This window comes from Struthio camelus, chromosome 6, assembly GCF_040807025.1.
Source record: "Struthio camelus isolate bStrCam1 chromosome 6, bStrCam1.hap1, whole genome shotgun sequence".
Taxonomy (NCBI): Eukaryota; Metazoa; Chordata; class Aves; order Struthioniformes; family Struthionidae; genus Struthio; species Struthio camelus.
The window spans coordinates 6,352,321-6,380,181 of NC_090947.1; the positions used below are offsets into that span (position 1 = coordinate 6,352,321).

At 45.3% G+C, this 27,861-nt stretch overlaps 1 protein-coding gene across 3 annotated transcripts in view; it reads left to right on the top strand.

Annotated features, from left to right (window-relative positions):
* ERBB4 (erb-b2 receptor tyrosine kinase 4) overlaps positions 1-27,861 on the top strand; it is a 597,238-nt gene that overhangs the window by 364,156 nt on the left and 205,221 nt on the right. For all 3 annotated transcript variants that reach the window (XM_068947909.1, XM_068947910.1, XM_068947911.1), the window contains exon 4: positions 18,404-18,538. In XM_068947909.1, the coding sequence (XP_068804010.1) occupies positions 18,404-18,538 (135 nt within the window). The remainder of the gene's footprint in view (positions 1-18,403; positions 18,539-27,861) is intronic.

Below are 27,861 nucleotides of genomic sequence, written 5' to 3' on the forward strand. Positions count from 1 at the left end.
GACTACTTGCTTGTGTTTACCAAAGATGGGCATTTAAGGCCATGCATTAGGCTGCTGTCCTAAATAAAGAGGTGCTTGTGTTGTCTTATGCTATTTTATATCTTCACCAACTTTTAAATTCAGTCACATTCCTCTCTCTTTTTTGGAACTTGCTTACACTTTTTAGATGAACGGTTTTTCATTCTTCTCAGACAGCTCAGTTGGAAATAGATTTTTGAAGGGTGATGCTCCGGCAAGGGATGGAGAAATATGAGCTGCCAGTGTCTGGTGATAAACCTTCCCGTTAGTCTGGCTTTCCGCATGGGAAGCTGGCAAAAGGCCAATTGCAACAAACCCTGCAAGGTCCCAGCAAGCGCTTCCAGTTCCCCTGGTGGCCACAGAAGGTCCCCTGGCCTGGGACAGGCGCTCCGTGGTTGGTCCCTATGTATGCCTTAAAACCCATTGGAAATGGGTCTCCCAGTGGAAGAAAATACTGTACGTTTCCGTAGATTTGGGGACGTACCAAAGTTCTGGAAAACAGTCAAGCACAGAATTTGAAGCACCAATCCCTGAGAAACCGGGGAGGGTTTCAAAAAATCCCGTGTTGCCATCTATCGGTTTCTTTTCTGCCTACCCAAGACCTGAGCTGTTCTGAAATTCTGGTCTGCGAACTGCCTGCCTTGAGATAGTCAGCAGCAGCTTCTAGGGAGAGAGAACGGAAAGTTTCTGTAGGTTTCACTGCCCGTAAACTTGCAAACTCTCTGAGGTTTGTCATTAACAAAGCTGACAGTGTAACGGCAACGGCTGCATGCATAAAGAGATGGAAGTCTCTGCACAAATGAGCCAAGGTTTGGTAAACATACTGACGTTCAGCGGGAATCAAAACAAATCAGCTCTTTTGTGGTGTAATAACATGCCACCTAGATCCTTTCTGGGTTTTTCTCCTTGATTATAGGCGTAATCTGCTTCATTAATTTAAGTACTGTTATTGTATCAATCAAGGATTTTGCCAGTTTCTAATTGCCAATCTGGGAGCTGAGTCACTAAGTTAGCTTGGCTAAGAAACAGTTCAGGAATGACAGTTATTCGGGTATTACTTTGTTTTCCTACAGGCCTTAATTATTTAAAAAATGACATGAGTTTGTGGTATTTTTATTTTCCTAGGTGCATTTTATTGACCTTTAAATGAGCAGCTTAAGTCTGCTTTGTAATAATAAATAATATATTAATAATACTTACATGTAGGTACTGATGCATTGCAGGAAATAAAAACTTGGGGATGGAAATACGCTTAAATCACCCAAATTTATTTATATTTCATCTAAATCACGATGCTTTAAAGGACATTTAAGATGGTAAGAGGATGTTGTGGATGTTGTTCTTTAGCTGTGCAAATAGGTGAGAGACCCAGCGAATCAAGAACAGGTGAGGTTAGTCTTTGATGTAACCAGGGCTTGGAATTATTTGTTACCAGGGTGTGGTCTGGTGCTATATCACTGCACAGCTTTTTTTCACATCATTTTATCTTTCAGTCAAAATAGCATAACAGATATTTTGGCGATCGGTTTTAGCCAGGAAGTGCTAGTAAAACCGCTGCACTTGTGCAGTCTGATTGTCTTTGGTGGAGTGACTGAAACTGCCCTTAACCGAGATAGGCAGTCAAAAGCATTTCAGGGCGGCTTCGTGGATCTTTCTGGTTTAAACTGATATTTAAACTGATACGCAAACTCTCTTCTGTGGCTCTCTGCAAGCCTTTCTCTTTTTCTCTTGAGCAGGAATTTACTTGCACAAACAATCACAGTAAATGAATGAAACCATTTGGGAGCTACAGCAAAACGTGTCTTTGAGGAATTTTGCCTGGAGACTGAGGAAACTCTTAAGCCTGAAAGTTGATTTTTCATGCCGGGAAATGAATAGGGTTCTTTACAAGTTTTCTCTCTTACATATTACCACTATTTAGTAACACAAAAACGATGCCTAGTCCTACATATTTACCGTAATAATTTGAACGGTTGGGCCAGGCTTTGGTTTCCAGTGCAGTGCCATCTAAGAACATTGAATGTATTTTAGTTAGGAAGGCAGTGACACGCGTGCAGGCAATTTTTGCAATTCGCTGGGTCATGAGCACAAGGTTAATTGCGCAGTGGCTCAAGGAAAAAAGAGAGATTCCTGAACTCGGCACATCCTTCCACGAAAGTCTCGCGAGGTTAAAAGCTAAAGACTCCCTCTCTCTTTCTTACGTATCTTTCAAACGTTGAGGAAAGAAGACAAAAGAAAAGCTTTTCAAAGTCCTGTCCAGTTTTGGACGTACTGCCTGTCTGGCCCAGCGTGTTCTTCAAAAGCCCCTGGTGATAGATTCATTCTGAACAAGCGCTCGTCGTACTTCGGGAGCAGCGGGAAGCGCATGAGAGCTCGTGGTGCAGGTTTGCGCTATTTCTCTTCAGGGTTTCTTTTTAGTTCAGTGTCTTGCTCAGTCAGGCAAAGAGCATTGGTTTTTTAGTGAATGATCCAAACTTATCGGAAACATTTCTGAGGTAAAGAACAGCATGTTTTCTGTGTCCCTACGCGGAGAGCGCTACCTACTCCAATTTCCCTGCGTCCAGGATACCCGCGTTGAATTAATTTTGGAGATAGTTATTACTAAAGTGATAATTTAGCCTAGGAAAAAACCTTCATCCTTGAATTTACCTGTAAGGAGCACGGTTTTGTTTTATGTGGCAATAGCGACAAATGCTGCTGATAAGAAAAGCTGTCCCGCATCAGTGGGATGTTGGTTTATCATTTTCTGAGTTAGAGTCCATTTGTATATCCATGTCCATAGGTCACTGGTAGCCTTCTAAAACAGCTATACCAAGGGAGATGCTTTTGCCTGTAGTGGCTTCTTCTTTATTACATTTTTAAGTTACAATTTTAATAAATCCTAGTTTTAATTAACAAAGTAAGCGTACGACTGAGTTCTGTGTTTAAAGGGAAAATGCACGGGAACCTTACGTCTGACCGTAGAATAGAGGCAGCTGCATGTTTTTCAACCTTGAGGCATTTTTAGTGTCCTGCTTATTTTTGCCCGGCAAGAAGCATTTCATATGCTGGGAAAGGTTAATGATTCCTGGAAGTGAATCAAAATCCCCAAAGAAGAAAAATACTAAATTGGTAGTTAAAGGTGGTTGTTGCATCATCGTGAGGGCATTCCCCTGCATGTTTGGCACGTGGCCGTATTCTCCTCCTGCCTTCTCGTCAGTGAGTGCAGGAAGTACCTTATGTGTTTTCTTAGCTAAGTTTTTTTTTAAGACGCCCTCCACGCACGCCACACAGATTGCGGTCCGGGGTGCCAGCATAGCCTGCTGGTTCTGAGTTCGAGTCTCAGCAGGGCACATTGAGAGTTAGATGCAGATAAGAGCTGCCCAGGACTTCCCAGTGGGGGAACGTCTGGCATCGCGGCAGCTGGATCTCTCTGTTGAACCAGCAGCTCTCATGTCTGGATCCGTCTTAGGCAACCGCGAACAGAAAGTTGAGGGTCAAACTTGTTCAGGCTTAAATCGTCTCCTCTGTAAACCAGAAGTGTGTGTAACAACTAGGAAGGAAAAGAGGGGCATCAGCCCTTGTGGCCATGTCCGCCCAGTGCGGTCGGCACTGACAGCCAACGCCTAGAGCTGCTGGAGTGGCAGCTGTATTTTGCATCCCAGACCAGTAAAGCTGCGAGTCTAGAGATCGCGGAGTACCCCCGGGAGCCCTGAGTACTCTGTCCCTCTCGTGACAAGTGCTGGCAGGCAGTCAAGGACACTTTCCTCTCTCTGTTCACATTATGGGGAGGGACAAGGCCTGAGATAGCTCAGGCAGAGCTGAGGGCTTCGCAGGCCTTGAGGAAGGAGATGAACCTGGGCTGAGCTTGTGTTATCCACATTTTTGCTCTCGCCAACTCCTGCTTCCCCAGCCTACCTCCCCAGAGACAAGCTCACGCAAAGCAAATGAACAGGAGAGGTGGATACAGCGAGGGTGATGTTGTTCCTCTTTTGCGCTCGCCTGCTTGCCCTCTGCTTCGGTTACGACCTGGCCGGCGCTGCTCTGCTGGGCCTGAGGAGAGAGCGGCGCCCTGAAGAACTTGCTTCCTCTCGTTTTACCCTGCCGTTTCCTTGGGAAAGGGGGAGGAATAGTATTACTTCTTGTTTGCAAAAATTCCTTCTCCTGCTCTTACCGATCTCCAACTCCACCGGGGAGCACCGGGCAGCTTTTGCATGCAAAGCGGACAACACCTAACACCTGCAGACCAGAGGCCGCAGTGCACATGTACCCTGTGCAGAGCCTCTGCGGGAGCTTTGCTGAGCTACCGAATGGTACTTCAGTTAGAAGGATGTTGAGACAGGTGACTGATGCAGTCAGTAGGGGGAAAACTTTACTTGCACACACCCCAAAAAAGCACTTACAAAGCCAAAAAAAGCCCCAAGCCCCCAAACCTCCATAATACCAATACAGTTTTCAATGGACGTTGCTCCAATTCGTCTGAGTGACGTCTTTCCAGGATACACATATACCAACAGGGCGCTTTCCAGAAAGCGCTCAGATTTGCCTTTGCCAGCGCGCATGGCATCCTTTACTCTAATGCAACATCAGTGGTTCTTGCGTGTTGCATGCTTTTATGAATTTCCCCTCTTTTCATTCGCAAGGGAAAGGTTTTGTTAATGGGCAGGCTGTGATTTGTGCTGATGGTCCTGCCCAGAAGACCAAGGCCGAATCTCACGCTATGCCTCTCGAAACTGTTTTCACCTATTCTGGATCAGCCCAGAAGGCAGAAGGGCTCTAGGCAGTCCTGGAAGTTGCTCTGAGGCGCAGATGTATTTTTGCTCTGTCAGGCAGGGTGGCCAGCAATGTTGCACCATCCTCCTGCGCCTCGAGCTTTGCTCCCAGTGGGATTCCTCCGTAGGAGCTTGCGTCGAAGGAGATGGTCGTTGCATCGGGGGATTGTTGACTTGTCCCCTGCAAGTGGCTTACAGGTGTTTGTATCCGACACGCACCCTTGGGCCATCACCAGGATCCTTTCCTAAGAACTGAATTCTCAAATGTTGCAAAACAGGAAAACAAGGGAAGGAAGAGCTCCTCTGAGTACATTAAAAAAGAAAGATAACGGAAAGAATGACCAGGCTTAAAACCCCAGGATACGTTTTGCACATGCCGCAGCGCGCCGACCTGGGAATACTCGTTTGGGATCGCGGTGTCCCGGTTTGCGGCCGCATGCAGCGGCGCGCGGGAGCCTGGAGGCGTGCCTGGGGCGCGGGCACGCGGCGGGAGCTCTCCCTGGACGCCCACGCAGCAAAGGTTGCAGAGGCAATCCCGGCGGTGTCTGGGAGAGACTGCCTCCTAAATTTGACAGGCTTTTTATTTTATTTATTTTTATTTAAACGCTTCTATCACATCTCATTGCCTTCTCGTGGCTGTAATTAGAAATCCTGCGGAATTAAGGACCATTAAATTCATTGAGTTTTCAGCTGGGGAATTTGCCCAGAGGCACACAGCTTGCAGGCCTTCACAGGGTTTGTCTTCCCCAGAGTTATCTCCCCTTCCTCTGCTTCATCCAACCCTTTGTAAAAAAGAACCATCTTCTCAATGTTGCTAATGAATCGCTCTTGCCAACCAGCAGATGTTTTGCAGCCTTTGAAGAGCGGGAGTAGCCAGGTATATAACTTCTGCAGCCTTACGTTGACTTTGGATGCAATTTCAGCTAGGACTTTTGAAGCTCAGGAGGAAGAAAAGCTATTGAATAAGGAAATATAATAGCTCAGAGGAATATGTGTTTTTTCCCTTTTATTTGGTTGGGGTGACTATGCCTGTCCCCTTACCAACATTCATTCAGTTTTGGGACACAGCCATCAGCGGACTGAGAGGGAAGTTATCGGTCAGGATCTCTCTTACGGTAGTTCACGTATTTATAATTGCGTCTGAGATGCGTTGACCGTAGAAGGCAACAGTAAGAAAAGCTGCAAAGCTGAACACAGGCAGTACAAAGTGCAGAAATTCAGGCTTGAACACTACCGAGCCAAGCCATGACGCCGGGAAAGCAGCTTTTTCGTGTTGCCGTCAGCCGCTCTTTCAGCTCCCAGCACGCGGTCTGTTCCTGTGCTCGCTCTCTCCTCTTTATTTGGGAAACTCCAGCAAAAAATTACTCCGACTTGTCCTTAATACTAAGGACAGCGGTTAGTACGACGGAGCTGGTGGGTCAGGGCGCTTACTCTCCCTCATGTTGTCTACGTTATTAAAACTAATCTCATTGAGATGGGTGTCATTAATCAGTGCCAGATGCAGTTCAGGCAGGATGTGGACAAGGACAAACCGTGCGCTTTCGCTGCCTGCGGATAGAAGCCGTTCGGACTGGTTTAAGCGCAGAGCGGCAAAACGCTGCAAGCAAACGGGTCGTCTGTCCGGGAACGCAGCGCAGTCTGCTCTCAGAAACGCGAGCGAAAGCAGCCTGCGGAGCCGCAGCGAATCAGAAGAGAGACGAACGCGTGCCAGCGCGTCCTCCGAGAACGGAGTTACGGCTCTCAGTGCCGCTTCGCAGCCGCGTCGCTGCCGGCCGCAGGGTCGCTCTCGATCTGCTGCGTCGCAACCGAGAGCGGACCAGGTTCAGCGCAGCTCATCTGCCGGGGGGCAGCGGGGGAAGAAAAGCTGTTTTGGCAGAAAGCTTGGGGGGCCCCAGGGGTTGCAGTTAAAATACTGATGGAAAGAAAGAAGAGGTGGTTTTCATTGTGGCTTTTAACGAGCTAGACATGTAGGCTGAGGCGTTCATACAACTAGGACTGGTGGGAGATGAGACAGGCTCTTACTTAGGTGTAGGCGAAAGAGCTGGAGAACAGGGAGGCAGCAGCCTTAAATTTAAGTGAACGGCCTAACCCGGCATGGATTTGTGCTTAATACCTTGTCACCTATTGCCCTAGCTCCTTCTGTTCAAAGTGTTTGTATTGGCTTGAATTAAAATGTGCTAATTTCCCTTACCTGAGGACGTGGTTTGAGGTTAACAGTTCGAGGAGAATTGGCTTTCATTCTGGATTTTTTTTTTCTTTCTCCCTACACAGCCACTTCAGTTGTTGCCACTGTTTCACCGTTACCTTATCAGAGCTGCAAGGATTATGGACATAATTCAGGTCAAAGAGCCTGGGACGGGGCCGGATGAGGTGACGGCAGCGCGCGCGCGGGGTCTGGAGGGGAGGCAGAGCTGCTAGCAGGCCGGGATGGCTGCGTTTCCGCAGCGGTACCCCGCGGCTCTCGGCAGCGTCAAACCCGCACTGAGCGCACGTACAAAAGCAAGAAGTAGGAGTGACAGCGCCCTCCTTAACAATCATAGAAGGGAAAAATGGTAAGGTAGGATACGTGAGGCTCGGGCCTTATCGAAAGCATTAACTTACGAAGGGGGCGTCACTGACTGCCATGCTTAACATTCGTTTTCCTCAGTTTCCAGACTTTTTCCCGCAGCGGGGCTGGCGTACCTGCTGCCCAAGGTCCTTGTGGCTCGTGTGCGCCAAAGACGAGTCACTTCACGATCCCCTCCGCGGGAGGGGGATTTTCAGCGCGTTGTCCACAGTTTCAGTACCGGGAAAGGCATGGGCACTTCCCTCCTCCGCCAGATTTCAGTTAGCGTTCCTCTTCGAAGAGCCGGCATCGTACCTCAGGAGAGGCTGCCAGCGTGCAATAGTAAACGCGAGAGCGTACTTGAACAGCTCCCGTACAGAAATTTTAAGCTCGGTGGACGCAGGCTCCTCTTTCGAGCCCAGAGAAAAGATGAGCTGGGTTATGCAATCGCTGGAGCTGGCAGAAAACTAGATGCACGCCAGTTAGCAGCCCGCGTGCAAATGCTTGTGCTGAAACTCAGCACGCAGCTGGACGCGGCTCTGGGCGCTCGTCCAGGATTATTCCCAGCTACTTCATGACAATTTTGAAAGAGAAGGGTTCTCTGAAGCCAATAATTTTTACAGCCTTTCAGAAAATGCAGGAAATTACACTAGATCCAGATCTTAACTGTTTTATTTTTTTTCCGAAGGGACGAGGAATTTCTGCATGTCGGTGCCAATCAGGATGTACTTGAGGCACTTAGGCTGCTGCAAAACAGAAGGCCGTCAGTCTTTTTGCCAAGTGTGCTGTGGCAGATGTGCTCAGGATAGAAAGCAAGCTTCTTGAATTTGTCAGGGGTTGTATGAAAATAATTTAAAAATGTAGCACCAAGTAATGTCAGAGTTGAAGCTCCTGGGGGTGCTACAGGGAAACCCTGCGCCCTGCAGATGCCCCTAGCCCTGCTGAGCTTTCTGTTTATAGTGCCGTCGACTTGCAAGTGAAAACCCGCTTGGAAAGGGTGCAGGAATGGCAGGCAAGCTGTCATGCAACGTTTACTCGCAAGATGCCTCTTATAAAGAGCTGATGCCAGAAGAACAGGGACACTGTAGTCTCGCAGTTGCAGACCTCAGCAGATGGGAGAGATAAATTGAGAGCTGCCACTAGCAGACATGAAACATTTCAGGTTTGATCAAAATATATAGCAAACGGCTTGCCAAGGGGAGGCATTTAAAATGCTTGTGTCTGTCTTGGTAACTCGGAAGTGAATCTGTCAAAACACGTATCCTTATCCTGGGAGGAGAAGTGATGCAAACATCCTGTGAGGAGAGAACTTTGTAAAAAGTTTAGGGAATTAGAGTTGGTGCTCTGAGGGCTGTTCTTCATATTTGGTCCACGCAGATGATATGAAATGAAAGCTAGTACTCAGCAGATAACTGGTTTCCTGAAGGGTTCAGTTTTGGTCAATAGGACTTGTATCTGTTAGACGGCTTTGAGCACCAGCTCGCACTTCTGCCCTGGAAGAGGATGCTTTCTCTGCAGCGCCCCACGTCGGATGCGTTCTCTGCAGCTGCCCCATGTCTCTTCAGGCTCTCTTGCTTGTCGACTGCCTGCCCTTGAGAAAGGGGAAGGAAGGAGGTGGGATGAGTCCCTCTTGGGACAGTAGGGGACAGTAAGGTTTAAGTCCCAGGATCGTACACCGTGACTCTGTTGAGCGATACAGCTGGTTGTAGGTGGAGGAGGACTGTTGAAGGATCAGTCTGCAGTCTTACTCCCGGGAAGTCTTGACTGGTGGCTCTCTGTAGAGTTCACGGGTGAATCCGCAGCCACAGGAAACGTCCCGCAGGCAGTAGTAAACTGTGCTCGAAGCCACTCGTGCCCCCTGTTGTAGGGCTGGCAAATAAACATGCTGCCCCTCCACAGTGGGAACTATTCATCTGGAGCAATGCTTCAGTCACAGCACCAGCCCTAGAGAAGTTATGAGGAGAAAGGACTGTGGGGCCAACATGGTGTGACGGGAAGGGTTGCTTGGTTGTGAGTTGCTGCTGCACCTTGCTAGAGGCTGGTCCGTCTGACAGGTGAAGGAATGCTGCTGCTGAATGGCCTCTGGGCACAGGTAGCTGTTGAAGAGAAAAGGGCTTAGTCTCTGTGGTGGAAAGCAGAGGAGGTGACACTGGGGTCTCTTCAGTCTTCACTGAATGGATTTGCAGGATGCTTGACGCCGGAGGTGATGGCAGTGCCATGAAGGACTGCAAGGCACAAGCACTGGTGCAGCTCCTGTGGGTTGGTGGATCACGTCCTGCAGGATGCTCGCCTTTAACGTGAGCGGACAGGAAAAATGACTTCCAACACTGAGATATCTGTCAGAGCCTCTGGGCTTTCGGGAGCCCACCAAGGCCACTGGGAGACACCAGGGGGACGGTTGTTCACCCTGTTGGAGCGTTCAGCAGGGCGTACTCTCCCGGGCCGCACCTTCTGCTGGCTTTCTGCCAAAGAATAAGAACAGGGAGGAACGCAGATGATTTGTTTGGGATTCAGCAGGCCTAAGTAACTTTTGAATAATCGGCTGCCCACAGCTGTGTTTCTTTGTTGAAATCCACATTCTTAGAGCTATGGTTTCCTGAACAACTGAAAGGGAGAAACTGTCAAATAATCAGGTGTTACCAGAGGAATGATGGAAGAGGTGCATACCAGCGCGCGGCAGAACCTGCTCGCCTCTTCCTGAACACGCCGCAGCTGCTAACCGGGTGCACGTTTCCCCATCAGGTAGCCCTGTGTCACCTGGATGTTAAATCACAGCTCTTGTAAATGCAATGACTGTTCATTTCGGGCTGTTGGAGTACTGCTGCTCTTACTGAGCACAAGAGTGTGTCTGCTGGGGTGAGCTACTGACGTGTCATGCTCTCCATAGACAATGATTTGAAACTCATCAGTGATTCATTTCAGTGACTTACAGGAATACATTTTTCTTTTTGCTAACAGAAATCAAAAGATTGAAAGGGCAACAGTTCTCTCATACTGAAAGCTGTAATGTTTCTGAGTCCAGATGTCCCCTCTGTATGAAACAAGGGACAGTGACAATGACATAGGTTCTGTGTTTTAAATGCTGTAGCACTTCTTTGTGCATGTGCAAGTGACATGCTTTAAATATATGCTGTTTTTCTGTTGGGTGTTTTGCATCATCAGATGCTTTTTTATCAGTTGATAAAAGCTAAAAATGATGTGTGCTTTTATAAACATGTAAAGAAATGATTGCTTACGGGATGTTATAAAGGCTATTGTGGTATTGATGAACAACAATCCCAGAATGAGAAAATAATTTAGGTTGGAAGGGTTCTCTGGAGGTCATCTAGTCCAGCCTTGTGCTCTGAGCAGGACAAACTTCAAACATGGATCAGGTTGTGCATTGCTTTTCCAGCTGGGTTCTCAAAATCTCTAGAGGTGGAGATTGCACCACTTCACTGGTCAATCTGCCCCTGCGTTTAACCACTCTCCTGAAGAATGTTTTCCTGGTGTCTGATGAGTTTCCCTTGTTGCAGCTTGTGCCTGTTGCTACTTGTCCTTTTGCTGTGCACCTCTGAGGAGACCCAGGCTCAATCTTCCCCCACAAGCCTCCTTTAGGCAGAGGTAGTCTGCAGTTAGGTGCCCCCCCTCTCCAACCTTCTCTTCTCCAGACTGTGCAAGCCCAGGTCCCTTCCCTCTCTCCCATGACAAGACCTGCAGCCCCCGAGCCACCTTAGTGGCCCTCCACTGCACTCTCTCCAGTTTTCAACTGCTCTGATGTTCTGGTGAGCCCAAAACTGGGCCTGGTGCTTCAGATGCAGCTTTGTGAGTGCCCAGCAGATGGAAATAATCACCTCTATCACCCTGCTGACCGTGCTCTTGCTAACGCAGCCCAGTGTGTGGTTACCCTTCACCGCTGCATGGGTGCGCTGCTCACTCATGTTCATCTCACCATCCGCAAGGACCCTCAGGCCCTTTTCTATCACTCCTCCTGATTTGGTGACACCCACAAGGAGCCATATGAATTGTTAACAGTGTTGTGTTTTATACCTGTTATCTACCTGTCATCCCCCCAAATTATATTAAGAGACTAGTAAATTGAGCCCTTGGTCACTGACGTTAGGATTAGAATTTGACTGGATAGAGAAGTGAGGCAATTATCATCCCCTCCTGAAAATTAATATCCCTGTAGCAGAATCAACATATTACATGAAAGCACCTCACCTGCAAAGTCAACGGGGTTAAACAGCTTTCAAAACCTAGTGATGGGAGCAGAAACAAATGAGGTGCGTAACATCATAAATAGCTACTGGTACTTGTGCAGTTAATATCTGCAAAGGAAACGCCGGAGTTAAGGCTGATCATGCAGCTTTATGTCGACCCTGTTGTTAATTAACATCAAGAGTACTATAATACTGATGGCAGGTGCATGATTAAGAAAAATAGTGTTAGTTGGAAGCAGCACATCTTCTTATTTGCCAGTTGACAAAGCAGAGCAGTGATTGCGGGAGCAGGAAAACTTGTGCAGAGTGGAGGTGAAGGAGATGATTTTGCCAGCTGTACTTCAGACTGGCTGGAGAACAGAGAGATATAAGTGAGGGAAATGATATGGATGTGGGTTGCTGTTAGACTGAGGATAATAGACTTCTATATCGCCTTCCGTTTAGGTGTTCTGTGCATGTTAACGACCTCTGTCTCGCAACATGCTTACGAGCTGTTATTGCTCCCAGCCGTCTTCTAGCACTGGGCCACAGAGCGATTAACAACAGGAAGCTCTGGACTCAGTCCTTGGGTCGGCCTGGGAAAAGACAGTATGCAGAGGGCATTTATGGAGAGAGAGGCGGCTGCCGTAGCAGAGGGAAGCAGGGGGCAGGACTGGCGAATCTACCAGAACTGAACTAGGCTCTTCTGGTCCTGTTAAGAAGGCTCCATCCAGCAAGGTGCCTAATGGTAATTCCTGTTGAAATCTGTTAAGATTAGTCCTATGCTTAAGTTTAAACCTGGGCCTAAACATGGCTTAAGTTTAAACATGGACTTTGCAGAAGGTCCGAGTAGGTAGAACCCGCTGTAATTGTTGCAAGATGTGTTAAGTGGAGCAGCCACTAAGGCAAGTCGTTCTAGGTGGACTGCGGAGAGATACCATTTGCCTTAGCACAAGCCTTCGTAGGGTGCATTTAGTAAAACACTTATGTCCAGGAACAGGACTGTTTCTTGAGAAAATAAGCAGGTCTTAAACTGAGTTGATATCCAGCTGTTTTCTGCCCTTTCAGATGGGTGAGGGTTTTTGTGTTACTTGTTTCATTTAGCTGTTTCTTCCACAGTATTTTGGATGATTCTGCCCATGCCTCGCACCCTTTGGGGCCCTGTGGCTGCATTTTACGTGCCTGATTGTCTCCGTAGCTGCTTAGGGCAAAAGACAAAACGCGGCCCAAGAGCCTGACCCCGGTTTACACGCTGGTGTACAGTTCCCTGAGAACAGGGTAGTCATGGGACATGTCCTGGAAGTCTGGCATGTTTACTGGGGAGGGAGGAATAATTTGCAGTGTTATTTCCATTCACAGACTACCCTGTTAAATGGTTTGATGCATTTATTTTAGTGTGACTTTGAGAAGGAATAATTCGGGTCACACAGAGAGATAGGAATAATCTGAGCAGGTACGGTGCAAATGTCTTCCTTGGGGTGGTTAATATGGCTGAACCTGTTTGTGAAACAGATACTGGCTTTGGAGCGATTGCTAAAGAAAGAGCTGACTGGAGCCTGTTGTTGTTCAACGGAGTAGCTAAAGGAGTCGCAAGGACTGTGTGCATCTGTCCTCGCGCACGTTGTGGTGAAATGGTGAAAAGGTGCCCATCAAGCTCAGTGGAAGGTAATCCAAAGGGCTCTGGTCTTATTTAAGCACTGAAATTGGTAGCTAGACTTTGAAGATCTACAGTACAGTTTTCTTAGTTATTGAGTAGCTGGAAGTAGAGACCCGCAGCCAGCACGTAACACTGAATGCTTTTGATAGAAATAAAGAATATCTTGCTGTTACCATCAAGCCTTGAGCCTGACTTCCAGCTAATGACCCACATAATCTTTACTTGAAATTGTGTAATTGAGATCGAAGGCTGTCTGGGGCTCCTAGCTGGTACACAGATTTCACATCCATGAGCTTCAGAGTATGGTCACTGAGCTGAAATGGAGAAGGTTAAAGCTCTCATTTTCATTATCAGACTCCCCCCATCTCCCAATACAAATGTGACATTTCAATTTTACACAGTCCAACTCTTCTGAAATCATCTGTATAAAAACTTCAGCTCTTGATTGATGATGGATGAGCTATTGTCTCCTAAAGCACCCAGTTCTCATTACCCTTTAAGACATAACTTATTAATGATGAACCTGAAGTGCTTTCCCAGTGGGTCATCAGCAGTCTGCTATGCTAAGAGCTCAAATACTTGGTTTGGCAGGAAATTTCCAGTGGCCAAAGCCACTTTGAGATAATGCATGCAGCGTCTTGAGTGAACTATAACAATGTTTTGGGAGTGGTACGGTATCTGACCACAGATCTCCGTCATCTGGGTGACGATGGGGAAGATGCAGCAATGTCAGCATACAAAGATGTATCAGCTCAAATGAAGGCTCATCTTGAATATTAAGGTCAGGTATTAGCAATATGTATTATATAACGTGGATGTGCAGGATACACCTTATATGGTGCGGTGTAAAGGACAGCTGTTTAGTTAGCAGAGAATCACCTTAGGTGGTGTAAGATGTTTTCTGTTTTGCTTTTGCGGTGGTTGCAGTGGATGTTTCAACCTGTTTTTCCTGATCCCCTCCTTCCCCTTTCTCTGCCCGCTTTAAAGCCACAACACCCACTGTGTATCAACACAAAGGCGTTATTTGCACTTCAGGTTACGTTGCAGAGTGTGAACATGTGAACGTGTCCTGCCAATTTAATCCACATTAGAAATTGGGTAGCATAGACCATGAGGGACTACACTGTACACAAGAAAAAGCCAGCTGAAGAAAATGCCCTTTCAACAGATGCATGCGGGAAAGTTCCTTTCCATCTCCAGTCTAAACATGCAATGGATATGTCAGTCTAGTGTCCTTTTGCCTTATTTACAGTGATCTTAAGCTTTTGATGACTCTGGTCAAACTCTTCATTACATTAGAATGATTGTCATGACGTTAGCCACTTTTTGAACCTAGCAGATGATGCGCCTGTTTATCATCCATGGCACAGTATGGAAAGGATAAGGTACTTGTGTTTCATAGTTGCCAGAGACCTGAATGCTTCGTTTTTATGTTGTTAATATTGCCTGATTGGTTACCAAAGTTCGGTGATGACAGTTCTGCTTCATCCCTGGGCTAACGGAAGGAAGAAGACAGCAGAAATAACAGCTAGCATGCTTTTGATTTGAGTCCCTGGATAAATAACCATTTAACAGAATTTTAGTAACATGCACATAGAAATTTCCTCCAATTATTTGGCAGCTCTCCGCACAATAAGCAAAATACAACCGAAGTCGGTGGCGAATGCACGTGGTGCTTTATTTGCATATAGCTGGGATGACAGAATTATACTGGTTTTGAGCCAGTAAAGTAGTTCTCCTGAGGCAGACGATAAGATTTACGTGCACTTGATTGCGAAGTAGCAGCTCAGAGAACCAGCGTTCCTGCCAGCACAGGAGATAGGGAAGCTCGCTGAAGTGTAGCTATCAGGAGTTTATAGGAAGGCTTGCAAAATCATCTGACACCTTTAGGAACCCTTTTCCCAGTGAAAGCCAGTGGGACTCGTGCTTCAAAATCCCCTTTGGTAGCTCTGTGTCCTTGACTAGCACGGAGGCCCAACGGCAACGTTATCTCCCAGCGCGGCAGCAGCTGATAGAGCCGATGCTCCCCCGGGCTATCCTGGGCAGCGGTGCCGCGCTTGGGTTACTCATTTTCCAATGTCACCAAAAAATATTTTTAGAAGACAACCCCCCCCTGCCCCCCGCCCCAAGATGACGTTTCAAATACGTTCCACTGTGAACAGTGGGTGTTTTTTTAGTGCTGTTTTGGTAGGAACTAGGGGGCTTCTCACTTCATTTCCTGCCCCGGTCTCTGAAAGAGTTCAACCAAAATGACTTCAGGTGTTGCACACGGGAAAAGAAAGCTCCTTTCTGCTTGGCCTCCTTTGCTAGCTCACCCCCATAGTCACAAATCTCTGCCTTTCTCCTCCTGTTTAGTGTTTAACTTTATCTCTCACTTTCAGTGCTGTAAATTAAAATGAGATGATGACTTTACGATGATGACTTCATTATCCAGTAACTCTACTACTGTATATTGATTACGTTTGTGCTTCATTTGCTTGACATGTAACAGGGCTTATTAGGTCTTTCCGAGCATTGTTCTTGGTAAGAGAGGGCAGAGAAGAGCAAAATGTGTTTGGGTGTGTTAGTTCAGGAAAGCCAACAGAGCTCTGCAGATTTGCGCCTGCCGAGGATAAGCCTAAGGGAAAGCAGAGTAGCGAGGTGGAAGGGGAAGGTGGAAGGGGAATGAACGTGGATTCAACCGAAGAGTCACGCAGAAGCGCTTTAAAGATGACACTCAACTTTGAACTCCCTTTTATTTTATCATCTGTAAAAGCCCAACTTTGGTGTTATTACTGGTATTATTGATCTTATTAGGGCCTCGGTGCATGACTAGACCATTACTAGACTGGTAAACTTTAATCAGCTCGCCTGTGAAAAATGATACGATTCAGGGCAAATCAAGAAACTACATTGAGTTTTGGGGTAGGACAGCGAGTGCAGTGCTTATTATTCACTAATAAGGGAAGTTAGAGCATCTTCCATGTTTGCTTCTAGTAAATCACAGTGAAAGCTGGCAGGTTTTTATCCTGACAGTAACGAGAGGCCAGATTCTGTTTACTTTTAAGCTGAAAAATGTCTTTCCCCACAAATTGAAACTAGTGGAATGACTCGTAGCATGAGATGCTGCCTGATGTACAAGAATGCATCAAAGTTCCTGGGGGAAAGAAGAAAATTTGATAGGTATTGTCAAGAGCGAACGCTCTAAAAAAATAAATTGTGCCAGTGGCAGGTGTTCAGATGTGCAAACTGATAGTGCTACTATTTGGAACAATGTATAAGTGTTTAAAAAGCTCTGAACGTAGATTTGTTCAGTTTTTCACAGCTTGTTAGACTTTATTTTTAATCAAAATTTGGGTCGTAGCGGATTAGCTAATCCTATATAGCCGGGACAAAATAGAGAAATGGTGACTAATCATGTTTTCAAGGGTTCTTGTAAGTCCCACTTTTTCCCTGGAGCAGAATTGCTAACAGATGCTGTATGGGGTTTTTCAGGGATCATAAGAATATCACACAGACAGATCATTGCTATGCCTCTAATCTGGACTCTTTACGGTTATTGTTTTCATTTTTAAGCCCCTTTTCAATGAAAAGCCAAGCTTTTAAACCAGAGGTTTCTAAGAAATAGATATTAGTACTCTGAACTGATTAATATGGTAGAAAGATGTATTTAGAGATGATCCTTTATTTAATACGTTCCTTAAACGGGGGCTGCGTTCTTCATGTGCTGTGGTCTGTAAACTCTGAAATTTTAAGAGAAAAATGCAGTAATTCACTGCTTGCTGTTTGTCAATTTTTGCAATCCCGCTACCGCTTTTAAAGATTAGAAGACTATCAAACAACCTTAATCATTGCCACAATAATAGAGATTTACTCTTAATGCCTCTTGAAGAGGGATGACGCTCCTAGCTGTATAGCACCACTTAATGTCATTCTAAGGTGCCATTAGTAACTCACCTTCAAAATTTCTTTGCTGAGGCTTGAATCTATGACACTAAGTGGTGCATGGGGTGTTAGCTGCATAGCTCCCATTAACTTTAATGAAAGTCACATGGCTTTGGAAATACCAGAGTCGGGTTAAGAAGTAAGAAAGAGCAATGCTGAAATTCAACAAGAGTTTGGAGGGTAAAAAGAAGTCACTGCTCCGAAGGAAACCCTGATGGTCCTTCCAACAACCGTAAGATCATTTTTATGTTGAGATTTGCCAAATCAAGTCTGTGGAGATCAGGAAACAAGCCGTTTGTGTTAAACCGACCAATATAAGCACGTGCACTGAAATAAAGGAATGAGTTGACACTAATAACTTTCTGAACTTACCAAATTTCCAAAATTTCTGAAAAGCCTCTGCCCACAAGGTGTCACGGCCCGCAAACTGCCAGTTAGGGAGTATAATGAGAACAGCCGCCTGCTCAGAAAGCACATCGCTTAGACCAACAGCTCCCCGCTGGGCACTTCAGTGATGGGTTTGGGCCATAATATATGGGAAGGAGGAAGGTGAAGAAAATAGTTCACAGCACCAATTTGATCTCTTTCCTCTGTTACTGTATGTCAAATGCATAAAAGAACACGGTCTCTTTACTGAAGTTTTTACAATATTTGTGACTAAGTTTGATGTAAAGGGAGTCTGAAGGAGCTTTAGGAAAAGTTGAAGGTTGATTCACTGATCTAAAAAAAACAGGTGAGCTCCTGCAGAAGGGATAAGAGTGTAGAGCTTCTAGGGCAATGTGGTGTGATGGTAAAGAAATGCTTCTGCAGGCCTTGAGACAACTGCAGCCTGCTTATTTACTGCCGGATCAGAAAATTCCTACACCCGGGAAACACATCAGTTTATTGAATACGTTTTTAATGCTCATTCATGTGTTAAAGAAATACAGCATAGTGTGATTGATTGCTTGTGATTTTAAAGTCAATACAGTCTTGAAAGGTATTTTACCCACAAATGACAGTACAGTTAGGTACTGGATTACACTGGAACAACAGGTTAACCCAATAACTCATCTAGGACCTGTCAGATCCCTTTGTCTGGTGTGAAGACACTGTAATCCATGGCTATCTTCATCATGTTTCTTCTGTGTAAATAAATGGCTTGCTGTTTACAAATGCTATAAGCTACTTGACCTCCATTTTTCAGAGTGTTAGGTGAGCTTGCGCTGAGAATTTTTGCATTTAATTTTCATGCCCTCTCTCTCTCTCCGGTACACAAAGCAGCAACAGATTGAGTCGGCTGTATATCTAAAGTCTTACAAGTGTCTCCTCTTGTTCTTTGGTGCAGAAATACTGAATGGCGGCGTGTATGTTGGCCAGAACAAATTTCTGTGCTTCGCAGACACCATTCATTGGCAGGATATCGTGCGTAACCCCTGGGCCTCCAACTTCACCTTGGTCCCAATGAACGGCAGCTCGGGCTGTAAGTACCGCTTTTCTTCCTAGCCTTGTCATCAGCACATCATGAATATGGCCACAGGTATTCCCCAGATCCTCCCTTACGGAGAACAACATTTGTCGATTCTTGCCTCACAATGCCTTTTTTTTTTTTTTTTTTCAAGTCAGTAGGTTGAGCATCATGCGTTTTCTGAGTTTTGTCTCATCTGCTTTCTCTCTTACCTATATTCTCTTTTCTGTTCATTGCTGAAGGTCGTGCTGGGGAAGGGTGGCCAGTACTGCTTGGGTTGTGGTTGTTCCTGCTGCTTGGGCTGTGCCTTGACTCACAATCTTCTGTCCATGGTATCACAATTAAGCTGTTGCAGTAATTGTTTTACAGGCTCAGGGATAATTTGACTTCAGATGAGAGATTAACCTTAAAGAAAAAGTTATCCTGTTGTCCTGATTCTATTTGTCACGAAAGAATTTGTATGTGAGTGAGAGGAGTGTTTTCAATATAGCCAATGTTCCTCTGTTTCTGTCACGTTCTCTCTTTTTTAATGCTCCATTTTTCAAACTTGGAGTATCTGTATGTTTTGATTAATCACTTTGATCCCTTTCTCTAGTTCCCTTCCCTAGGGTTATTCACCTTCAGTAGTATTTGGATAATTCACACAGCAGTAATGAATGAAGATTTTAGTGAACAGTGATGGCAGCGATGCAAAGTGTTTAGGGAAAATAGTCCATAAAATAGGAAAGTGCGTTGAGAATGAATACCAGGCTATTAAACAGTATGCTCAGGATGTGCCAGCATTGAACTTTAGGTTTAGCCTGGGAAGAAGTTTACATCTGATGGCAGGAACACCAGCACAGAAGCCATATTGCTCTGGACATTCTGGGTATCAGTTTAGCGTGTCCTAAGTTGTCCCTCAGGGACGTATAAATGACCATTTGTGTTTTCAGCTTCTACAGCCGCCAAGAAGTAACTTCAGTCCTTCAGTCGTAAGTTAGAAATACAGAATAATAATTAAAACTCTGCGTAAAGTCCAATTGTCCTGGCAGTTTGTAAGGGATGAATCATTTTTACCCCAGTGTTTCAGGGTAGAATAGGTTTTGCATAAGGCTGGCTTGCGTCCGTTTGTCTGACCTGCTGCCCTCGGGGAGAGTGCAGCTCCTTGGGAGGCAGCTTCCTCCAGGAGCCTGCCAAAGCCCGCAGCCCCTCTGCCTTCCGACTCTGGAGCTGAGGCTCAACTCCTCTGCCTTCTGGCCGGAAACTTTGCACAGTTACAATGCAGCCAGCTATGCCATTTGCATGTTAAAAACAAACAAACAAACAAACAAACAAAAAACCCCATCATTGGTGAGTTATCAGTTCTAAGCAGATAAAACCTTTGACGATTAGGGGATGCCTGCACCCTTTTATCAATGAGGATTTCAGCAAGAAAAAGACCTGATAGTTATTTTGTTTTGTTCTGTTGTTGTTTTTTTTTTCTTAACCTTTGACAGTTCTTCCAGACAAATACTTCTGCAATACTAAGGCAATAAGCTCTTTCAAAAAAGCAGCCCACATCAGTACTATCTTTCTGAGCTAGTGAAAGTTTTACTGGCGACTCCAGTGGGGTCAGAGCGAGATGAGTGCTGAATACTTCTGGAATCACGACCTGAAGTTAATGCAAGCAAATGTTGCTTTCTACACCAGGATGAAAGAATATATGTACCTAACCCCTGTTTTCTTAGGGTTTTTTTTCATTCCCTTTGAAGTGCTTTGAAACATAGGGAAGGAGCATTACACATTATACTGTTTGTGCTGAATAAACCTGGATGCAAGTCTAAACAGTGTTCTTGCAGCAGTGATTGAAACTTACGTGATACGGCGGCTTCGTTAAGATAGCCACCTAAGTTTTACTTTATTTTTCCCTATTTGGGACTGAGGAGAACCTAGTTGGCCTGTCTTTAATTTCATAAACACAAATCTCCTTCTCCAAGAAACTGGATTCCACCTCAGTGCTATTTGTAAGTAAGTCCTGTGAAATTCTTGATATAATTAGCTAATCCAAACCATTTCTGTCTTCACAACTTACATAGCTAAGAATCTAAACCCTATTATACAGATAGTCGAGAAATGGCTAAAATGGTTCAACAAAGATGTTGAGGCTTTGGAGAAGAGCTGAGAAAAACGACAGCTTCTTAGAACTTGCTGAAATCTTGTTCAAAATTCAGGTGCAGGGATCACTGTTTAAAAATACCTAAACTTAAATAGCCTTCTGTGTGTATATGTGCATATAATACACACACACACACACACACACAAATATATAATACATGTATGCATATATATACATATATGTGTATATAAAGCCTTCCAAAAAAAATCACTCAAAGGAATAAGGGAACCTTATTACTTACCCGTCAAGAGCTAGGAGAAAGTGAATGCACTGCACATTTTCAAATGTGGTAGTTTGCAAAACAATTAAGAAAATTTATATGCACTGATACAGAAAATATTTGGAGAAATGAACTTTGAGTTATAGCCCTCGAATGGAAAAGAGTGTCGTTAAATAAGCTTGTATACACTTCTCAAATTTGGCTCATGTCACTTTTCATATTCTGCTAAGCAGTGTGTCTGCTAGCAGGGTGAAGCCTAGCTAATTTTCCACAGTCGCAAATGATGCTTGGTGTATCACAAAGCCTTTGGTACTTTTCTACCAGGGCTCCATGGTAGATGAAGAGTCATGCTTTTTTGGATCCAGGATTATGTGTTTACTATTTATTTTACCTAAAAGTATTAAATTGCCTGAAGTGAGGTGCCTCTATCAAATGCAAATGCAAATCTTGGCTAAGTCCATTGGGAGTAGCAAGCACATGCTACTTGGCGTTACTGAGAATAAACTAAGTGCAAAAGAAGTCGAGGAAGACCCTCTGGGACGTTGTGTATCAGACGATCTTGAAAAGAATGGGAGGTTCTTGCTGCTAATCTAAAAATCTTTGCAGGAGGAGGAGACAGTCCGTCAGAGAGGCTGCGTCAATCTGTGAATGTAAACCAGCAAAATCCTCTGCGTCAAGCTCAACAAAGTCAGTACTAGTACTAATTTAGGAAAGTCCATGTAAACATGTGACCACATAAGACTGTCATGCCTGGGTAGATGCATTGGCCTGTTTAGCTATGGCAGGCAGCAATGGAGGGGTAATTTATGTCCCAGAAACTGCTAGGGCTATTCCCCTGCAACCTTCGCAGTAGGGAGAGAATATTATGGGTACCAGAGGGTGCTAACTGGAGTGAGTGTTAAAATCAGATCCTTGATACTTTGAGCAGGTCCTAAAACCTAAAGCGCAGTTAGGTGTTTTGGCATCCCTAGTGTTGTTTCCAGCTGTCTTCGGTAGCGGATGTGAAATTCCCCCTATGGTCTGTGCCTGTCTTAAAGAACGTTAACCCACCTTCAGAAAAGAGCCCAAGGAGCAACCCTTCTGCACGCTTGCCAGCTCTTTGAATATGCCAGACCGAACCCCAGCAGGCAGACATAAATGGCAGTGTCCTTCCAGGAGCAACAGTGCATCACTGTGCGCATGCTTCGGAGCTCAGTCGCACTCCTCACTGCTCATCCTGCGTTCAGTGGCCGACCCCCAGGCTCCCCTTGCTGCTCTCTTTCTTGTCCGAACAGAGCAGCTGACGGTGGTCCCACTTTGGGGAGGATTTCCCTCACAACCCTCCCTGCAGCTCCAAGGCAGTTGGCAGAGCAGGAAGACGAAAGGGTGGAGTGAATGAAGATGCTCTGAAATAGTATCAGTCCCCTGCCTCTGTGCTTATTATCCATGTCTTGGATCTGCTGACTCTGTGGTGTTACCCTTCATTTACATCAGCGCTAGACAGAGTCGAATCTGGCCGGTGAACTCGGGCGGTAATGCTTTTTTGATTCCCTTCTGTGCAGGCTTTCATTGTCACATCGCTGTTAAGAAGCCAGGTGAAAAAGCCATAGCGTCTTAACGTTACGCTGTGATAGAAATACTGCAGATGTACGAATCCTAGATGCTGCTTCTCCTTTTTTTTAGGAAATGCTTTCTACACATTGCTTTGTGTTGCGATCAAATGCGTGCAGAAAAACTCATATTAGAGGCCTTTGAATTGCACAGTGTTACCGTTCAGATGAATACAGCCGGTGGCTGCCGGCGTAAAGCTCCGTGTGACAGCAGAAATGGAATAAACAAACGTTGTATCAAGGACCACACATACTTCAATTCTCTGAGGACAGATACCTCTGTGCCTGGCGTTTTGACTTTCACAGTGAAATGATAATAGTGTTTACTGTTTGTAGGGCCTTCCCATACTGGTATCTTGTACCTGAAGCTTTTTAAATTAATTGTAAATTGAAAGCAGCTTTCTCTTTCATTTACCTGAAATCAGTGTTTTCAACCTGAGGTCTTTAAGCTGGACGCCTAACAGTGGGAATACCAAAAATGCTTTACTCTAGCGGCAAAATGTTCCCATTAGGTTTGTGCTACTGAATTCACGCCTGCAACTCTGAACATCTCTCTTCTCTCCTTCCAAAAATGATCCATGGATTCAAGCAAACATGTCTTTGTCATTCCGTTAGAGCCATGCTTTGCAAGAGCATGTTCCCCCTGATACACATCCAGCTGTTGGATCTAGTCCTTTAATTTAAGGGGGGGTAGAGGCCTACCCTTTGGAACTAGAAACCCAAGGTGCACTTCTCAGCGATGGCACCCAAAGCAGATGATAAGGATTAGGCTTCTTGCTTAAAACTGCTGTAGACTGGGACAACTCGTCCTCTCTCATCAGCTTTAGGAAAGGTTCAGCACTTCTGAAAACTAGGTTGCTTTGATCTTTGTCCTCGGTGTCCTTAAAGACCTCCTTGATTTGGTTGTTAGCAGGAACGATACTAGAACCGGGTTGTGCCAGGTGAGCTCTTGGGCAGGTTTTGACAAGGACTGTGGTGTTAAAGCAGAATTTTCAGCTGAGCTTTACTTGGAGATTTTGTTTCATAGAACAGCCTGAAGGGTTTGAATTATTGAGTTGAGGTCATTGTGCGTAGCTAATAGCATAGATTCAAATAAATCAATAATGCATTTAAAGATACTGAAACTGTATGGATGCATATTCGTGATGGAGCTGGTAGCTCTTTGGATAATAAAGATTAAAAGATTACTTTTCATTTTCCTTCAAACTAAAAAAAAATATACTACTTTATAACAAATTATTCAGGAAAAATGCAGAACTGCATGTCAATGCGTGCCCAGCTTCAACTGAAACCTGTGAAAATTAGCATGTTTTTAAGTATTGTCCTGAACTGGAATTTCTGTTCAGATTCTAGAGTGCATTGAGATTTTTTGGAAATGTTTCCCTTGGCTAGAACTGGCTTTTGGATTGAGCCCCTAGCAGCTGTGAGAAAGAGCTGGAATTTTAGCAAGATTTTTTTCAAGCAGAACAGCTTCAGTTACTTGCTAGAACTTGCTTCATAACTTAGTACTCTTCTGTCATCACTTTATAGCTAATTGCACCTGATAACGTAAAAACACAGTTTCTGAGCGATGCAGAAGTACTCTTACGTTGTTACGTGGTGCATAGGAAACAAAGACTTAGTCTTTAGCCATGTACCCGTTCAACAATCCACGATGTATCACAGATGAACTAGCTTTAGAATCTCTTCCTTCTTTTTTTACTTACTGTTTCATACTTTAAGGGCAAAAGAAGCCTTGTGACGCCATCAGAGCTGATTTCCTGTATGCAGAGGCCCCAAAACGTCATCCATTTACCTTGCATTGATCTTTCCAACCAAAGCCATTTACCAACCATTGAGCTTCCAAACCGGCTTTGAGTTTCAGGGGCAGACGCAGCCCCAACTGGGCTCGGGAGGAGTGATGCCACCCGGCTGGAGCTCTGGGGCCACAGGCTGGGCTCGTGCGGGGCCCCAGTCCTCCTCTTGCTCTCCTGGCATCGGTCTGAAGCTTTGCAGAGGAGCAGCTATCCCGCAGAAGCTGGTTGCTTCCTTGCTATTAAAGGACATCGTAATAGCTGCATGTAATTTGAATATAGTTTTTAATTTCAGATGTTGCTTCTTCTTATACCTTCTTCAACTGGCTTAGGTAGCTCTGCAGTACCCAGCGTTTTCTCCCTGCAGAAATTGCTAATCCACGGGCATCAGCTCACCTCCTGTTCGTTTTTCATAAGCAAAACCGATAAAGGGTCTTACCTCCCTCCCTGGGAGGAATTTCTTTCCAGCTCTAGAATAATTTCAGCTGCTCTTCCATGTAAAATACCTGTATTTTTCAATGTCCTTTCACAAGGTGGAAACCAAAGCATGCACAGCATTTTAATCAACTGATTGAACCAACGCTATATACGGAAGTAAAAGTTGTATCCCTTGTGTTCCAGGTTCACACGATTCAGGTGGTAGCCTGTATACTTTATCTGAAAGTGTACAAGCTTATGTTTGGCCATACAAAAGAAATCTGGTCCGAGTGGCTCCAGGTTACCAGCTAGCCTGGTTGACTGTAATACGGGCTGCTCTTCACTGTAATTTGCTGGGGTTTCAGTTTTTGTGTCATCTGTATGTTTTATGGCCTTGGATTTTATAACACTTTCCAAACCTTTGTCTGGAATATTAAAAAACATCAGCCTTGCAATGATCCCTGAGGAACCCTACCCCAATTGTATTATAATTGCTCGTTTACAGCTACTTCTGGAGAGCCCCCAATTAGCTGGTTCTTAGATGTATTTTTCATGTGCTTTATTAACGTTGGAACGTAGAGGCAAATCTAGTTAAATGTTTACCATTTAGCCAGTGCTTTGCATTTTAATTAAAGGATCAGAAAATAGACCGGCCAGTCACGCGGTTGCTTGGGAAGGCAGCTGTCAGTTCTGCTGGCACAGACAGTCCAGGTTGTGGTTGACCTTCCCGGGGAGCGGATGTGTTTGGAAGCGCTATGGCTGTATTTGACATACCCATCTCTGTATGGTATGCATTCAGCTGATTTGAATGAGTGTTGACTCCATATCCTTTCTCCTCCTTTTTTTTTCTTCCTTTCTTTTACTCTGTTACACTCCCTTTGTGAGCTGCTTTTTTTACATTAACCTGCTACCCCATCGGCCCAGATAGTTGAAAGTTGGCTGGACCGTGTTCTGTTTTGAGATTTCCACCTGCTAGCAAAAAGAGTTCCGCTAAAAACAGCGCAGAAAAGTATTACAGCTTTTAAAAGGATCCTCCTTTAAAACATTGCAGGAATGGGAGCAATTCGGTAGAAACTTAGCTCAGCAAAAAAGTCTCTTCATGCCAGTCTCATTTAAAGCCAAATGCCTTGTACTTTTTGTTAACTGGTATAGGAGAAAATCAGCCATGTAGATATACAAACATCCGTTTCAGCACGCACACTGTATACCTTTATAGGATACCCTCTGTGAAATGTGATAGTGAATATTTGCATGGCATTTTGTATAGGTAAGTGCAAGTGTTGTTCTCCACCGGGTATTAACAGTGTTTGCACTTGATTGCAAGAGCTTGCGCACAGCCGTTTGCGGCAGCTGCAGAATGAGGTCGGAAGGGCAGCCAACCCGTTGATTTAGTGTTCGGTAGTGCCCTTGTAATTCTTCACAGAGCACAGTAATTCATTTTGTGTACTAGAAGTTGCAGTATTTGAAAGGATCATTTTTACACGTAGTGGCTTATCTGGAAATTTATACTTGGGTCAAACCATTGGGCATTGAGTTCTGAAGGAATTATGTGATACTTACGAAAACTAAGGTACTTCAGCTCCTTGCAGTCTCGGGCTAAGGTCCCACCCTTCCACCACCTCTTGGTTATGTTATGATTAAGTCATCTAAAATGCTACACATCTGCTTACCAGTGTTTTGAACTGGGCCGTCCAGAAGAGATGGTCCTGCAGGGCCCGTGCTTTTTTGGTGCCAGCGGGGAGTCCCGGTCAGAGAGGGGTGGTGGATGAAGCCCTCTTCCCGGGCGTCACAGTAAGCGTCAGGAGAGCTGAATGCAGCTGTAACTCCACAGGAAACTTTCCTTTAGACCAGTGGATTCTGTGCAAGGACAGGAGACAATTACATGTAAAACAGATGCAGAAATCAAAATCCTAGCCCTCAGTACCTAGACGCATGTGAGATAACTGTGTTTGGTCCAGGCTTACTCTCCTGCAAGACCTTTTCTTCTTTTTCAAAGAGGTAGGATTTTGCTGTAAAGAAAGCCAGAGTAGCAGCAGTATATTTATGTCTGCTGGCGAAAAGAAAAAAGGTAAGTGACTAATTCATGCTTAAAGCCAACTTTCAGAATAGCGAGCGTATCGCTTCTGGTGTGCATCTAGATTGGAAACTACCTACAGAGAAAATGGCATTCCAGAAAATATACGCTGAAGACATTTGTTATTGCAGAGTTTACTAAATCATAACCTTTCACTGAGGTTATTACTTGAAGTTCAATTAACATTTTACGCGCGCGTTTGGAGACCCGAGCGCGGGGCCGCGGCAGGCAGGTGGGCTCGGCGCTGAGCACATTCGCAGCGACAGGCGCCAGCGGGGCAAAGCCAGGAGCAGAAGCTGGTCTTTGAGATAAAAAGCCTCAAATAACTAAAGAATTTTGTGAAAGCTCCTTCTAGGTGGAGCGCACTTTGAGTGCTTGCAACGCTGCATTTTAACAGCAGTCACGGATCTCTCGGTTGGAAGGAAGGTTTAAAGCAGAGCGGAACGGAGAGAGCCAGCAAGCGCCGCAAGCCGGTTTTGTTCGGTGCACGTGGAGGTTGCTTTTCCTGCAGTTCAAGCCGCTCTAGTCAGGAGAGAATTTCGGTACTCACCTAGAATAGAAAGAAAAAAAACACTAACAGAAGGAATTGGTTTTAAAGCATAGTGTTTGCCAAGCTTATGAAACCAAAGATGGAAGAAAAATAAACGGTGTGAAGTAAGTCTGCTGCGCTCCGAGCTTGTAGTACACGAGAGCGAGCGGTGCCATGAACTTACTTGGCGTTAGCATAGCGAGCTGAATTGCTTCAGGTTGCCCGGGGTTGCTTTCCTCAGCTCCGAACAGCGTGTTTTGAACGAAGGGAATCAGTTAAGCTGCCTGATAAACGCCTTCGGCCAGCGTTTTCAGAAGGGATTTGTGAATGGGTGAATGCCCTTGAAACAGATTAGGAAAGAAGGTGGATGTGGCGTTTAATGGAGATACGGGGCCTCTACCAGCTGAGCGCGCTGAATAGAAAGTAAGGAACAAGCCCAAGCATACCTGGCCAAAATGAAGAAATAGCGCTGCGAGGGACAGGATCGCTTAGAGCTGCAACAGGCTGCCAGAGCTTAATCGAGGCAACTGCCAAGAGAAGCGCTACAGAGCCCGGGATCTTCAGCAGTCACGGACACGGAGA